This window comes from Anolis sagrei, chromosome 6, assembly GCF_037176765.1.
Source record: "Anolis sagrei isolate rAnoSag1 chromosome 6, rAnoSag1.mat, whole genome shotgun sequence".
Classification (NCBI taxonomy): Eukaryota; Metazoa; Chordata; class Lepidosauria; order Squamata; family Dactyloidae; genus Anolis; species Anolis sagrei.
This window is the reverse complement of record NC_090026.1, coordinates 98411088-98428724: the sequence shown is the minus strand read 5'-3', so window position 1 is coordinate 98428724 and position 17637 is coordinate 98411088. Positions and strand designations below refer to the sequence as shown.

General features: G+C 37.0%; 1 protein-coding gene across 6 annotated transcripts in view; it reads left to right on the top strand.

Moving 5' to 3' along the window:
• The window catches only part of PHF14 (PHD finger protein 14), a 147705-nt gene extending 130785 nt beyond the window's left edge, over positions 1-16920 (top strand). For all 6 annotated transcript variants that reach the window (XM_060782186.2, XM_060782185.2, XM_067470285.1 and 3 more), the window contains one exon: positions 16384-16920. In XM_060782186.2, coding sequence (XP_060638169.2) covers positions 16384-16464 — 81 coding nt within the window. In that variant the 3' untranslated portion in view covers positions 16465-16920. The remainder of the gene's footprint in view (positions 1-16383) is intronic.
• The last annotated feature ends 717 nt before the right edge of the window (positions 16921-17637 follow it).

Here is a 17637-nt window from a genome sequence, read left to right as displayed (position 1 = left end):
CATTTTTAAAAAGAAAGCCAGTTTCAAATAAATGTGAAATAATGTGACCCAATGCTAGTAATCAGAAGTGATCCAAATACAGTGACACCTGTCCTGCTGTAGCTTAGCAAATGAAGTTCTGTGTTTTTGAGTCAGGAATAATATAATAGATCAAGTGGCAGCTTCTGTTTTCAAATTGCATTTGCATTTCAGTAATGATAAGAATATTATTAATGGGATGCAGAGAAATTAATTACTATGATAAGGCAATGAAACTTGTTAAATAGAGCATAATTAGTAGCTTAAATTTTCAGCAGACTTTTTATTTTTCTTTAGGATAAAAGAGGATGAAAAGAGTTGTTTCAGTGTGTGCTTGACTGTGAATAGATATGTTTTGGAGTGCAGGAATAGTCAAACACTCTTTCTTGCTTAGCAAAAAAAAATAGTGCACGAAAGATTACCATGCAAGGAAGAGAAAACATCCCAATTTTTACTAGCAGTTGACACCAAAGAGCTCCATTGGATCTTGGCTCCAATCAGCTACCAGTAAGAATTTACAGTCATTGCATGAATGGGAGTGCAATCCATAAATGTAATAGGAAAGTTGCAGTGATAAGATATATTTCCATGAATTTATCTGATTGCTGTTTCAGAAACAAAGCACACCTTGAATAATTACATTGAATAAATACAAATGAGAGAATGTCCTTTGGAACAAGGCACTTGGAGATTATTGGTTTTGCTTTTTCCATGTGGGTTTGGAAGTGTGTGGTTACTGTACTGAAAGAAGATAAGATAAATATTGCAACCCCATGCAAAAGCTTGCATTTCAGAGAAAATGCATCTGACTTTATACCTGTCTGTTTTATACACGGAATGTCATATTGGCATGCAACCGCTTTTAAAACAGTAAATTTTGCATTTGACACCTCTAGTGATTCAGTAAAATGTGAGAGCTGTATCAATTCATATTACAGTGTTCCCTCACTTGTTTATACATTATTTTATATATTTTATATATTATTTTCTTACCCGTGCTTCCTTACCCGCCTCCCAACCCATCCCAAGGGCGCCTGCCTGCCTCCCTGGCCTCTGCAAAGCCAGTCAGGCAGGCCTTCCCCGCCGCCCCTCAGGCTACTGCAATTCTGGGGTCTGTGGAGGCCAGGGAGGCAGGCCTTCCTCGCCTTGCCTCAGGCCGCCACACTTCTGGGGTCCCTGGCCTCCACTGGACATAAAATTTTTATATTTTTATTAATATTTTCAAAAACCCGTGAAACAGCGAGTCCGCTAAAAGCGAGCTGCAGAGTAGCAAGGGAACACTGTATTAATTAAGTGGTCCTGAGATTCATATGCCTTTATGAGCTTTGTTGCACAGAAAGGAATTTGGCAGAATAAGTCACTAAAGCTGACACATGTTCAGCATCTCTTATCTGGAATTCCAAAATCCACAATACTCCAAAATTTTAAATTGTCCACAGGCTGAGACACTGACTCCTTTGCTTTCTGATGGTTTAGTGTACACAAACTTGGTTTAATGCACAAATTTATTTTAAATGTTGCACAAAATTACCTTCAGGTTGTGTGTATAAAGTATATGTAAAACATAAATGAAATTCGTATTTACACTTTGGGCAGTATCTCCAAGATATCTCATTATATATGCCTTTACTGTTCAACCTCCTTTATAATTTATAGTCCCAATATTTTGTTTTTTTCATATTTAAGAAGCCTATTCCATATCAACTTCAATAGCTTCCAGATGGTGTTTGAGGCCAATGGCTACTAATGACCTTCACAGGCTGGGTTAGGATATTACTCGCTAGAACTTACAAGCTTCCCAGTTGGCTTAAATCTTCTGGGGCTTTACTCTATTTCTACATAGCATTTGTAGTGAAATGGAGTGTCTAAAACAGGTATAGCCTATTAATTTATGATTCATAATTTGTGGAATTTCCAAACAAGTTCATTGGTTCCAGCATTGCTGATGTTCATTTTGAAATTCAAAATGTTATTTCATCTGACATTTCCAACAGTAATTATGTTCTGTGTTTATTTTTGTTAGGGTTTCTAGTTACTTTATTATTTTAAAAAATGTATGAATTGTACATATTTTCTGCTAGGGTCATATATTTAAGTATTTAAATTGAAATAATTGATATTGCAAATTTACAATTATTGTGCATAATAGGCATTTGAAGTGCAAACGTTATAATGTGCTCTCTCATGGAAATACATGTTTATAACAACAGTAAAATTATATTGTGCACTGAATCCTTATTTCTACTTTGTGTAATTAAATCACTTTAAATTGCATTCACAACCACCAAATCATTTAATTTTGTTTAGCATCTTGCTTGAGCCTACATGTGTTTACTCAAAAATATACAAAAGCATTGGTAAATAACAATGCTCACCATGGTGGCAATAGTCCAGGGAACATTGTGTGTAGCCAGGTCTCACTGACTACTGCCGAAAGCCAAAAGCCACAAGCACAAGCCATTGAATTACTAACAGTGGGAAGGCACTAGCTGTACTTGGCAATGCTTGCTAACTGGACCACCGCCAATGTCTGGACTAGAGCGGTGTCTGTACTTTGGCTTTGACACTTCAGCAGGAGGCTTGTATTCCAGGTTAAATACAAGATAGTGCTTTTTCTGAAAGTGGGTTTTTCTGAAAGTTACCAAACTGAAAATATATAACAGCCATAATGTTTCAAAATTAGGCATTGTGTTTCTGCAAGTGAATACCTCTTGTAAAGTAAAAAACAATGCTCACTCATGTATAGATAGCTTTCAGAATGCCCTAAAAATGTTCATGCAGTTGATTCTTTTCTACTCCCACAAGCAGATTGTTGGGGAAAGCTTTTCTTCAGTAGAGAAAATTCAGTGACTTCTCATTCCTGAAGAGGATGATAATCTCATGGAAGCTTTTCTTATTTATGTGTTGGTTTATTGTATTTATATGCCACATTTCTCTCTATGGGACTGAATTTGGCTCACAAACAATAAAACAAAATTAACTAAATGCATAATAATTAACGAGAATTCATAATAAAATGAAAACTCAAGCATACAAAAGTTTAAATCACAGTATTTGGCCTCCTTCCATTAGAAGACTCCCTGCAAGCAATTATTGATTAAAAGCCTACTTGAACAAGAAGTGAAAGAGATCAGGGAGTAGGCTAGCTTAGCCTCATGGAAGGGAATCTCACATGGTGGAAGCAGCCACTGAGAAGGGTATCTCCCCCGTTCTCACCAGGTGGTGGTAGGACTGAGAGAAAGTATGTCTCTAGAGATTTTATGGCAGGTTTGTATATAGTCTATTAAATAGTTTTGGGCTTGAGATGTAGACTTTATAGATCACGACCTGCAACTGAATTGTACCCAGAAATTAACTGGTAGCCAATACAGCTGTTTCAGCAAGAGAGTTTTTGAATGTGCTATAGTGAGCAAGAGTTGCCAACGCCCATCCTCCCACCCCCAATACACGTACTGATGCATACAAGGAGGAAAGAAAAAGGATGTCACAAAGTAGAAGAAACTGCAATTCAGTCTAGTCCTCCTTCAAGATCTCTTCATTGGCAATAGAAATGTGAAGGAAGATCCATGTTTTCTCCCCACTGTTGTTTCTTTTCAGCTCCTGCATTTCTCTCATGGGCAAATGTCTAGCCTGTGACTAGATTTTATAGGCTATCATTTAGAAGAGCCATCTCAAATGCCTATAACACTTTTTTTCTCTCTAGTGATGGGCCTTACACTTCTATTATCTTATTTTAACTTTCTTCTAATGGCCTCCCTTCTTTTCAATTAAGCATGATTGTTACTTATTTTGTGGCATTATCCAGTGATTGAAGTAGTGAATATGTCCCTGTGCACAGTTTAGTATGGATAGGTTTCACAGTTTTAGAGCTAATTTGAAAATGCATACACATAATTTTAATGTATGTATTAGACAAGATTTTAACAGTGGTGTTTTCCCTCCTCTTTGCCTTTTCCTTTAGTCACAACTTTCTTGCTATCCTTTGGCAGAACACAGATGCTTTTGATAGTATCCTGGTCATTCTTTAGGACTTTTCAAAATTTCACCACCATATTCTAATGAGTTATTCTGTTCAAATCCACACAACAACCAATATGGCAAGGGAAGAAGCTTTCTATATAATGCATGTTCAATGAAGCAGATCTACTGTAGATCAAAAGTGACTTGAATTTTACTTTATAAAACCAGAAAGAAATCAAAAGTCTGACTCATTTGAAAAAGATAGAAAAATCTACTTCCTTTTAGAATCTGCAGGGAGAGTATCATGTTGAGGGAAATTGCCAATCCCTGATTAAAATACCTAATACTTGATTTTTGGTCAAGCAGATCAAACAGAAGTAGTTATAAATTAAAAGATATAAATTATTGAAATTAGATCTCTTTTCCTTTGGCTCATTTGCATGACACAATTTTTATTACATTCAATTGCAGCTTCATTGACATCAAAGTTAGTGCTTTCCAACAAACATTTGTAAACTACACTTGTTAATTTCAATTTCACTGGAGATACTTTGGGAGTATTAAGCACATCAAGATTATTTGGGACACACGGAACTTCTGGTCTATATATGAACACCAAAAAGAGTGTTTCCATAGTGTGTGTTGACATAATGTGGCATAGGGAATGAAGCCTGCAACTAATGGTGTAGGTGGGTTTCTAGTTCTAAGTACTGTTCTAAGATGAGACTATCTAGATTTGATACAATACATTCCTAAGTAACGTTGTTCTGCTTGATATTTGGTCATAACTATCAGATTTGAACAGTTTCTTAGGTTCAGGATCTCACTTACGTGACAGTAAATGTATTGGACATAGCTAGACGTAACACTAAGTACACATTCACAGAATTTCAGGCAAATATCTAATATGACATCTGTGTCTCAGCTCTCCTGTATTGCTGATTGTTGTAGAGAAACTATAAGTGGAAGGAGGAAGCAGTATCTACTTTTACTATGGATTGTTCCTTGCAATTTAAAATATTTTTGTTCCTTGTTCCTTTGTCTGATATTTGTCTATGTACTTATTTGCAGATTCTCCCATTCCAGATACTTCCCTCTCTTTCAGCAATAACTGAAATGTTCCCAGCTTTTCCTTACTAATTCAGTATAAACACGAATATGAAAGAAGTAGTAAGGAAAATATCGGCATCTTGCAGCTCTTTGAAAAGGGGCAGATCAATTAAAAAGTATAGTCTTTGAAGAAGAAAAAATTCCTGAAGTTTGAGTCTGTTGTTGTATGTGTTTTCAAGACAATATATCTGGAGCTACTTTTTTGCAGCCAGAATTAATCTGATAGAGGACTGGGGATTTTCAGTGCATCAGCATTCAGGCTGTATAGTAAAGTGATGAACCTTTTTAATCTCTCATCAACTGTTCACATGAGCAGGTTATATTGTCTATATATATGATTTTGAAAAACTGGATATTTGTTCTTCTTGTTGTTTAAAAGGAATGTTTCCGACTGTGGATGTGCTAGGTGTGAGCCTTGGTGTTGCCATCAATCTCTTATGCTCAGCTTGCATTCTTTCAGATTCATAGATTTGCTAAGAATTCTTTATTGTACAGCTTTAACCTTTATCTCATTAAATATGATTTATCCTGGCACACACACCCCACCTTCATTTCTTTTTACAGTAAATTTAATGAAGCATTTCCTGTAAGTTCATTTGGGTATCTATCATTGCCCACCAATGTGGGAATTCAGTGCAGAATCGTAAATTAATTGCCCTTTATACTAAATGAAATAAGAATTCCAAATATGCAGCATCAGGAAATTTAATTGTGTTCCTCAATTGCTTATCCAATGCATTGGAAAACTGAATCAAGAAAGACAGAAGAAAGTGGGCAGAGGTTGCTAAATGAAGCACATAGCACAGATTTTGAACTTTACTTAATGATCTGAGTGTTTATTGCTATGAAATAAATGCACCATTTCAAGAATTATGATGGAATTGTAAAACATTAAAATTCTAATTAATTTTGGTCAGCAGCATGCCTTGTGCATATTTTACCTCAAATGGGCCCCCATATGATGATCATTTTCATTAGCTGGGATACATTTAGGCTTGCTGTACGGTGCTGATATCTTTTATACTGTAAAATGTAAGGCTCACTATGGGGGTGTAGAATGCTGATTATATATGTAAAATCCTCCACTGTATCTGAGAAAATGAAAATGTCAGAATACAGCATAAGAGTGGCTCAAATTTACTGAAAGAGTTGCGCATAGGTTTTCTTGAACATCTAGACGTATTTCATTTGAGAATTGGAGTATTATATTTCGATCTCTTTGGGCACCTCCCAGGGCCTCTACTCATAGGACTACATCTGTCTGCTACAAGATGGTTTCCCCACAATTCTGCCAATGACACTGCAGGTCAATATGGCAAACTTAGATAACCGCTTTGTTATTTCTCGGTCTTGGCTCACAAAAGAGTGGTTTGCCAAGGATCATTTGAAATCTGGAAATTGTGGTGATAGTGCCATAGATGTCTTTAGCTCAGCGGTTTGCCCCCACCCCCCACCCCCGATAAGTAGCAATAGAGAGGCAACATTTTTATCTTGTGGAAAGCAGCCACAGAACTCTTCCCCCTCATGCCCAAAATATGAAAGGTAGAAATGAGAGGATCATCTTGCAGTGTTGAAAATTACTAGTGAATGTAACAGCAGAACCAACAAGAAATGACCTCCCCTGTATCACAACAGCTGGGGAAATTGAGCAGAGCTCTATGTGTGCCGACTACTATATGGTGGCCCTCAAAGCCTGGCATCTTTGAACAAAGGATTTGGAATTCATGGGGAAAAAAGATGATTATGACTCCTATGGACATGCAGAACAATACTTTTGTTGTTTTCTATTTAATGCATGTTTCATGGGTTCATAGGACTGGGTGTTGCTAATCCTTTGTTCTGTGGTTTAAATTAAATGGATTTCTTTCGCAGCCTACACAGGTACTTCTGACATGATGTGCCTTAATCTTTCTTCCTGCCTCCGTGCATGAAGGTGAGGCTGGAAGGGACTTTGAAGAACCTTCCAGGCCTATTCAAACTTCTTTCCAAATATCCCTATCTGCTGCCTTCAGAAATGAGCAAGCATGTCCCTGCACCATGTTAAAAAAAATCAAACAAACAAGGAACATTTCTTTCTGTAGAGCTGAATTGGCTGTACTCCTAAGGCAGAATTTATGCTTGGTTCCAAGCACCACCTGCCCAGCTGAAAATCACAACTGCAGTGGCAGGCAGCCAGAAAGGGCCACTTTGTGGAGAGGCTTCCTTCAAGCTAAGGAGGAGGAGAAACAGATGGAGACTTTGAGAGCTGGCATGAAATCCTCATGCTGTAGTGAGCAGTAAATGAAATTGGGCTTTGAGGAGTTTGCAACGGTACGCATATCCCTTTTATCAGAATTAAAAGCAAGTAAATAGAAAATGCCGAATCTGGCAGACCTGTGAGTGTGTGCTTTTTTTTTAATCCTTCAAGTTTTCATATCAGTACAAATTAAAGGAGTTTGTTTTCAGATAAACATGCAGGTGTTTATAGACCCTAAAAGGTTCTTTGTGCTTCTTGTAAAAATAGTAATGTGAATAACCTAATACGATCTTGCATTGCCATCTAGAGTATCGGAACAGCATTACAGTAATTTTAATGTTCCCTTCCATTTTTTCCTTCCTCAATTGAGGCTGTTTCTTTGTGCTTAGCAAAATAAAGGCGTTTGGCTCTTAATTGTGCTCATTTCTGACTTTTTTTAAAAAAAAAGTTATTGCACATATCGTCTCTACTTTCAAAACCATACTTTCCGGAAGAACTGCAATTAGGAAATTGGTTAGGTTTGACAGTGAGAAATAATGGAGATGCGCACTGAAAGGTAAGATTGTCAGCTTCCGAGTGGCCCCAGAGGGTGCATTTTCTTGATGGCTGGTTCAGAATATTTCATGAAGTAAATGTCAAACTTGTCAAGCTTGTCACTATGAAAATGATCCATGTAGTGTGGGTCTCCTTTCCTTGGGAAACAAACAGCTGCCTTATCACTAAATAGATGCAGTGACAGGAACCTGCCATCTATCATAAGTAATTTATATTTACTTGTAATACCTGAACTGTTCCAGTCATTCTCCACATTCTCATACTGGGGTTCATTATATGGTTTGTCAGCAGCACATTTTGAAAGATGCGACATGATATAGGAAAAGAACCTCTCTGCACTTGAGAGTTCAATGTGTTCTCTATGCTGATAAAGCTATTGGATTGATTTATCTCTGAATCCGTTGCCCTTTGAACACACTTTCCTTCAAACTTGGCATGTTAAGTTGAATGATTAGAAAATCAGTTGACACATAAGAAAGAAAAATGCAAAATCCTCGTCCTTTGAGAAAACTCAAAAATGTTTAATAAGAAATGACCATATAGTCTCTTGCTACTAAAATACAGTACAAAATGCATTGGTACATTGGTAATGACACACACAGAGAGAATATAATGTTCAGAAAGATAGTCAGTGACTATAATAGCACGCATCTATTTCAGAATGCAATTTTAGCATCCAGATTTCTTTGCAGGGTGAAAGTTAAGATAGGAAGATCATAATCTTATCTTTCTGGGTGTATTCTGATTTTCAGATATAACATTTTCAGGAGAGTCCATGAATTTCTTGATGGTTTTTCTAACTGGTTTTTGGTAATTAGTCTAGTGCATCTTGAACAACTGACACATAATTGGAAAAATTACAAGTTTTCATTATTAATATTTTACCATTTTATTTCCTTTATTTCGTTTACTGTTTTTCTGTCTCTTATTTACTTTTTGTTGCACATCGTTCACATGTCTTTTCCACAACAATGTTTTTTTGTTTCAGAGATAAAAAAAAACATATTGAAAACATAATGTTTTGTTTGTAGAAAACTAGGTTAACCACCCACACCCTATCTAGAACCTAAAGCCTAAAGTGTAGGCAAACAGTATGCACCCCATCTGAAATCCTGTAGCTGCCTCCTGCAGAATTCTGGGGCTTGTAGCTTAGTGAGACCCAGGACCTCTCTGGCTGAGCATTTTAAAGGCCCCTCTTCATAGAATCATAGAGTTGGAAGAGATCTTGTGGGCCATCCAGTCCAATCCCTTGCCAAGAAGCAGGAGAATTGTATTCAAAGCAACCCTGACTTAAAGCCATCCCGCCTCTCCTTAAAAACCTCCAAAGAAGGAGCCTCCACCACACTCCAGGGCAGAGAGTTCAACTGCTGAACAGCTCTCACAGTCAGGAAGTTCTTCCTGATGTTCAGGTGGAATCTCCTTTCCTGTAATTTGAATCCACTTCTATATGTCCTAGTCTCTAGAGCAGCAGAAAGCAAGCTTGCGCCCTCCTCCCTACAACTTCTCCTCACGTTTTATACATGGCCATCATGTCTCCTCTCAGCCTTCTCTTCTTCATGCTAAACATGCCCAGCACTTTGAGCTGCTCCTCATAGAGCTTGTTCATCAGACCCTTGATCATTTTAGTCTTAAACTGCAAGCCTCAGAATTCTGCAGGAGACAGATGGGATGCATACTCTTTGCCTACTCATAAGGCTCTCGTGTGATAAGGCGAGATGTATTTTTAATGTAATTCCATTTTATTCTGATTGTCATATATAGTGATTTGTCTCTCTCTTTTACAATTGAAAATATATTAGCAATGATACTTTCAGTACAAGTAAAGGGATATCTTTATATGTTGAGACCCATCAGGTCATACTACCTTGTGCGATAGTGTTCCCAGCTTCATGTAAAACTAGAGATCGTCCTTTACTTACTACATGAAACATTTTGCCATCCTGTCTTTTTATTTAGACTTATATTTTGCCTTGTCCTAGTGACATCACTCTGTATTGCTGTCCACAGTTATACTATTGCAATATAGATAGAATTTTACTATTATCTTTTACTGATCTCTAGCAAAGAAGCAGCATTTGTTATTTTTAGTTCTATGCATTTTGTGATATGTCTGTTATGCTGATTTACACAGAAGGACAAATTATAGGCATGGTTTACTATACGTATCGCTAAAATTGTGTTCTTACTAACATTATGAATTGATTGATGATGTATGATCTATGTATAGAATTCTCTCTTGGTGCCTGTAGAGATAATAATTGTGTGCTACTTCTTTCTTCAAGACTACATGTTGTCATCTGATACAAAGGGAGAGATTTGTCTTCTCCTTTACAATGGAAAGTTAAAAGTGAGTGTTGACAAACTCACCACTTTTGTTCAGGTCAACCTTTTTATCTTTCACCTTCCTCTTGCTTCTCTCCAGAGGGATGCAGCAATTTTATTTCTGAAGCATTCTTTTTAATTTGTGTAATTATTTTTTCTTAAAAGTTTAAGATTTTTTTAAAATGTGGATGTGAAATTCTACTTGTTCCATACTTTGATGGAAATTGGAACAACATAGTTGACTATGTTTACTACTGTCAAGCTGAGGTACACAACAGGAAACATCTTTGTAGCTTAAAAATGATATTTACCAAAAGAATTGCAGGAAGTGTGTAGCAGGAAGAAAAAGTGGGAACATATTATAATATATTAAAAGGATTGGAAGGGCTTTTTTTCTCCTTGATCTATAAATCTTTCATGAATTGACTATGCCTGGTGTCCTGATTTGACTGACTTCATGGTTATTTATATAGAAAGCCCATAATTAATTTCAGAATTGGCATATATGCTGTTTGTTGTTGATGAAGAATGAGCAACCTTGAAACCCCGAAGGCCACCATTGGAATTTCATGGGTGATCAAGGACTGCATGTGTGTATGGACACATAAACACACTGTCTTGGATTCCTTCAGTGAGGAAACTGATAAGGATTTGATCAAGGTTACAGTCCTGACTCGTATTATTTATTTTATTTATTTACTGTATTTATACCCCGCCCTTTTCACCCCCAAGGGGACTCAGAGCAGCCTTACAATAGGCAACAATTTGATGCCATATCAAACAAACATATAATAAAATAAACCTATACATTAAAAGATCAAATTAAAAAGCAGTGTAAACATTAAAACCAATTATTAAAGCCATACAATCCTAAATCACAGTCAGTCGTTCCAGTCGTGATTGCACATATTCCATCTTCACTTATTGCACAGCATTACTATCCAAAAGCTTGGTCCCAGAGCCTTGTTTTTAATTTATCTCTGAAGTTCAGGAGGGAGGGGGCTGACCTGATTTTTCTGGGGAGGGAGTTCCATAGTCGAGGGGCCACCACTGAGAAGGCACTGTCTCACGTCCCCACCAGTCGCGCCTGCGAAAGGGGTGGGACTAAGAGCAGGGCCTCCCCTGATGTTCTTAACCTCTGATATGGTTCATAGAGGGAGATACATTTGGACAGATAAGTCGGGCCAGAACCATTTAGGGCTTTGTAGGCTAAAGTTAGAAGTAATCTGTATCTTTTTGGAGGACCCTGCACCCAGTCTTCCATTGAGAAAGAGATCTTGTGACTAAATCAACTGTTTGCCTGTATCAAAGTTCTTATAAAAGAGTTATATAAACTATGGTTAGGCAAAGTACATATAGCAGCAATGAGAATAGAGCAATAGCTTCTAGTTCTGCTTTTCTTACCAGAAGGTTCTGTTATACAAAATAAACTGGATATATAGGTGCCACCTTTGTCTTCCATGTAGCTCTTAGGATTTTATTATAGAAATCTAACCCTGACCTGTTACTACCAGAACCTATACTGGGAAGAAGGAAAAAATATATAGATAGTAGACATAGATTTTATCGACGGAAGCATTTTTTTTTACTTTAGCTGCTTATGCATTTTGATGAAGAAAGTATGGGGTGTGTGCAGCAGATTATAAATGTGTTGTTGTTGTTCATTTGTTCAGTCGTCTCCGACTCTTCATGACCTCATGGACCAGCCCACACCAAAGCTCCCTGTCGGCCGTCACCACCCCCAGCTCCTTCAAGGTCATTCCAGTCACTTCAAGGATGCCATCCATCCATCTTGCCCAGCATTACTATCTTGCACAGCATTACTATCTTGCACAGCATTACTCTTCCTTTTGCCTTCCACTCTCCCCAGCATAATTGTCTTCGCTAGGCTTTGCTGTCTTCTCATGATGTGGCCAAAGTACTTCAACTTTGTCTCTAGTATCCTTCCCTCCAATGAGCAGTCGGGCTTTATTTCCTGGAGGATGGACTGGTTGGATCTTCTCGCAGTCCAAGGCACTCTCAGCACTTTCCGCCAACACCACAGTTCAAAAGCATCTATCTTCCTTCGCTCAGCCTTCCCTAAAGTCCAGCTCTCACATCCGTAGGTTACTACAGGGAATACTATGGCTTTGACTAGGCGGATCTTTGTTGCCAGTCTGATGTCTCTACTCTTTACTATTTTATCAAGACTGGACATTGCTCTCCTCCCAAAAAGTAAGCGTCTTCTGATTTCCTGGCCACAGTCTGCATCTGCAGTAATCTTTGCGCCTAGAAATACAAAGTCTGTCACGGCCTCCACATTTTCTCCCTCTATTTCCTAGTTGTCAATCATTCTTGTTGCCATAATCTTGGTTTTTTTGATGTTTAGCTGCAACCCGACTTTTGCGCTTTCTTCTTTCACCTTGATTAGAAGGCTCCTCAGCTCCTCCTCGCTTTCGGCCATCAGAGTGGTGTCATCTGCATATCTGAGGTTGTTAATGTTTCTTCCAGCAATTTTCACCCCAGCCTTGCATTCATCAAGCCCCCCACATCGCATGATGTGTTCTGCATACAAGTTAAAAAGGTTGAGTGAGAGTATGCAGCCTTGCCGTACGCCTTTCCCAATCTTGAACCAGTCTGTTGTTCCGTGGTCAGTTCTGACTGTTGCTACTTGGTCCTTGTACAGATTCCTCAGGAGAGAGACAAGGTGGCTTGGTATGCCCATCCCACCAAGAACTTGCCACAATTTATTATGATCCACACAGTCAAAGGCTTTAGAATAGTCAATGAAGCAGAAGTAGATGTTTTTCTGAAACTCCCTGCCTTTCTCCATTATCCAGCGGATATTGGCAATCTGGTCTCTCGTTCCTCTGCCTTTTCTAAACCCAGCTTTAACATCTGGCAACTCTCGCTCCATGTATTGCTGGAGTCTTCCTTGCAGGATCTTGAGCATTACCTTACTGGCATGAGAAATAAGGGCCACTGTACGGAAGCTTGAGCAGTCTTTCGCATTTCCCTTTTTGGTATGGGGATATAAGTTGATTTTTTCCAGTCTGATGGCCATTCTTGTGTTTTCCATATTTGTTGGCATATGGCATGCATCACCTTGACAGCATCATCTTTTAAGATTTTAAACAGTTCAGCTGGGATCCCGTTGTCTCCTGCTGCCTTGTTGTTAGCAATGCTTCTTAAGGCCCATTCAACCTCACTCCTCAGGATGTCTGGTTCTAATTCATTCACCACACTGTCAAAACTATCCTCGATATTATTATCCTTCCTATACAGATCTAGTATTCCCTATAATTCATGGCCAATAGCAATCATAATTACAAGTATTACTACTGACAGAATTGGTATTTTATCTTACACATCTTACACACACATATCAGCAAAGTTTTGATAAAAAGAACATTTAGTCATTTTAATTGAGTAGTTCTTCCTAGCATTAATGCCTCCCCCTGTAATATTCCCTGTTTATTTTCCTAAAGTAAACAATAGAATACGGCTATGGTAGAATCTATTTTGTTTCAAATACAAGAAAATGAATAAATCCTACATATTAAGTCCTGATCATGTAAGTTCCTTTAGGATGGAAAGCTGTACTGATTGGAGATGGTAATTAGTAAAGCAAATACATTAAACATGTTTAAACTTCAGTCTGTTCAGCATCATTCCTTGATAATTAGCCTAAATAGCCAATTTAGCTGAAAGTTCAAACATTGCTAATGACTTTAGAAACAGCAGTAGTTAAATATTTTATACACAAAAGAACAAATGCTTCCTCAAGTGAGATAAAAGGTGTTACCTTAAACTTCTGTGACATTCTAGGGTTGTGATTGTGTTTGGTTATTTGTATATATGACACACTTTATTCCATGGTTTGAGAATGAGATAGATACAAATTAGAGTGTTGTATTTTCTTGCTAGGTTTCCATATGGTAAATACCACCTTCTTAATTTTTAGACTTATTTTCAATTAGAATTTACTTTGTAAGTATTTTGCAAACGTTTTAATTCAGTTTTATGTCAATATTGTCGATAGTGTAATAACCTTATATACTATACCACCTTGATGCACTATTTACTTTGTGTTGGTTCTCTATAACCAATTTACATCTAGAAATGATTGTATCACTGCAGTCTGTTTTTTAGATTTTGAAGTGTTTTTAAATCGAGATTCAAACTGCATGCACTACTATTACAGTGACCATCTCTATATATGAGCAGCTATGAGAATGTGTATCCTGGCTTCCATGATTAATTTTTGGAGGTCACTATTTAGCATTGACTAAAAGGAGCTATTCATCCCTATGGATTCTGGCATTGTGATGTCACTTCATTTATTCAGGGTGTTCCAAAGTAGCTTGTCATGAATTATGAGCCCAACACCTAGAGCTGAAGCTGTAGAATATTGTAAGCATGCTGTTGCCTGACATGCTCATGTTTCCTATTTTAGACCTGACTGATCTTCAGATAACATATGGCGGTACAAGTAATTGGAAAATTGGCAGGCCTGTCATGAAACCTTGCTAGATGGGACAAAAATATGATGCTGCAGCACATAAAGTGTCTCTGAAGTTAAATTTATTGTCTTTTATCAAATGGTGAAGAAAACGTATCTGGTTTCCAAAAACCGAAACCTTTCTCAGTGACAGATGCTGTTCAAAAGTAAAAGATTTTTTAAAAAGGTTTGTTTTTGCATGTTAAAGACTTTTCACTGAGAACGGGTGGCCAGTAATTGGAGAGTTCTGCCAAATATTGTCTCTTTCATTTAATGCTTTACTAGTTTTCTCCTGGTTTATCAATACGTTTGGTAAATGGGTTGATCATCCACATAAAGTTCAGCAATTACATTGAATAGCTTAGTGGATCTGTCTTAATTGTTAGCAGATAATTTCCCTAGAAATAGGAAAGTGATGAATATGTTTTAACTTACTATCAAAGTCTGTGTGTGCTCAACCCTCTGTGTCTTAACTAGTACTAGGTTGCCATGATTGGTTGGTGACTTGGGTCCAAAGTATGACTATTCAATCTATGCTGGAAAGGGTTATTGCAAGTTCCTTTGACTTTCAATTTCTCCATATTCTTTCAATTAAATTATTTTAGGTTATTTTTGCCCATACATTTTCTGGTTACATTTCAGTCTGACTTTTAGTGGGCTTTTAGCGACTCTCGTAGACAGACTTCACTGGGAAAGATTAAATGTTGCCCTTTACTTTTTAGCTATTTTCTATGTTATCAAACATTTTCCTCTGGATCACTTGTAGCTGTTAGGAGCAGGACAACTGTATTGCTGTAGAACTACTATTACAGAAGAGGTGGTGGTAGAGAAATAATAGTTTGACCTTGTAACACTTTTGCCTTAGGACAATGCCACATGATTTAGCTTATTCTCCATCCTGTCACTGAGATCTAAGGGTAATGTGTCAGCAATAATTATTTTTCATCAGATACAGGTGTCACAAAGAAGTCCCCAACTACGTTTCTGAAGTCACTGATAAGTCTAGATAGATGTTAGTGAATTGAAACTCCATCTACATAACACAGGATTGCTCTTGGTAGGAGGCAAAGAATCCTGAAAATGGTGGAGCTACCTAATGTGAAAGAAAAGGTGTAACATTCCGTGGGTCCGCAACAAGGCTCCAGCTTTTACAGTTAAGGTTAATCCTGTGAGTCAAGGCTGCATCAATATTCACCCAAAATAAGTTGCTTCTGATTCACAGAAAGAAGGTATAGGAGTCTCTCTTTTCTCTTTAGTTATAGCAGTTCAAAGCCAACAGGTAGGATAAGAGATGCTGATCTCATCCAGACCAGAATCCTATTATAAATTGAAATCTGAGTATACTGATTTGATATGGACCAACTAGTACTCATAGTTCTGATATTATTATATATACTAAAACACTCTTGATCTTACTCTGCCATTTTTTTCATGATTGGTTGCTTCTTTTTCTATTAATTTTATTCTGTTTCCTGTGAGTTTTAATGCTGGTGATTGTTTAATTTTTTTTGTTGTACATGACTTTGGGAATGGCAGTGTATTTGAAAGTTAAAAAAAAGGAAAGAAGGTGATCTATAATTCTGAAAAAATAGAGAAATAAATCCAATATGCATCACATATTGATTACACAGTTAGAAGCGGAACATGCATTTCTGTTTCTGAATACCTATAAGATGATTGACTTTTTTGTTTTGTTTTACAGGAGGACGAAAATGAAGGAGAAGGAGAAGCAGACATTCCACCTCAAGATCCCATCATGGAAGAGAAGAACACCAAAAAATAGAAATAACTTTCCTCTGAAATATTTTCAAAGAGTAACATAGTGATTAGTGTGTCTCATTGTAAAAAAAAACAAAAAACAAAAAAACCCAAAATGATGGAATCATATTAATAAAAGAAATGGAAAATTAAAATGTAAGATTCATTGCAGAATTGTTGCATAAGCTCTTGATGACATTTATGATTATATGAAAATAGAGTTTTCAATACTCCAAAACAAAATAAAAGCATCTGTTCAATGGTAAGAACTTTAGAATTATGGACAGAAGAGCAATGTGATCCTCATTACTGCTCCTTTTTGCCATGCAAAGTTGTTAACGTTGTTCATTACATTATTTAATGTGAATCCCGAAAAGCTGACTTCCACTCAGAATGTGTCTCCCATTTCTCTGCATTGATGCATGGTTGGTTATTAGTTTTGATACTTATGGATTTGAATAAATATGTACCTATACAAATATATGGAGTGTCATGAAATAAAATTGATTATTGTTGAGGGAATCCACATTTTTATCATGAAGCAGGGACTTTGGAAACCTTCAAATCCCTTGGAACTGTTGGTTTCAAATACTTAGGATTTTCTTTTCATGAACCAGATTCTTCAAAGTGAAGGATTATTTTTTATGAAACATCAATAGCTACCTTTTCCCCTTTCAAGTTTTCATCAGCATTTATTTGTCTTTAAGTAGAAAGATGCCTATATTTTTGTTACCATTACTATTGCTTGTGTAAGGAAAACAAAATCTGCAAAGCACATCAGGTCTCTTGAATTTTTATTGGGCCTTTAACTCAGTGTAAGCAAATATAATTGATTAATCATCATATTTTACATTTTTTAGCCTTTTCCTTAAATTTTCATATTAACACAACGTTTTTCATTCTCTTCCAATTATATATCATATCGATAGATCATTTCAATGTTATATGTGCTTCATTATTCTTTCATCCCACTACATCCCAATGATTTGTTAGTAGGAAGTTCACTTCCTCTATTAATGGGGTTTCTGTTGTTAATGAAATTCATTTTTATTGAAGATCAAATAAGGTCCATTGCTATAACATTATCTTTCAAACCTGTGGCATTATACCAGGAGCCATAGAAATACTTCTGATCAACCCAAAGGTAGACTTCACCAATTGCAATTTCTCAGAGGGTCAGCTTTCCCATTCTTCCCTA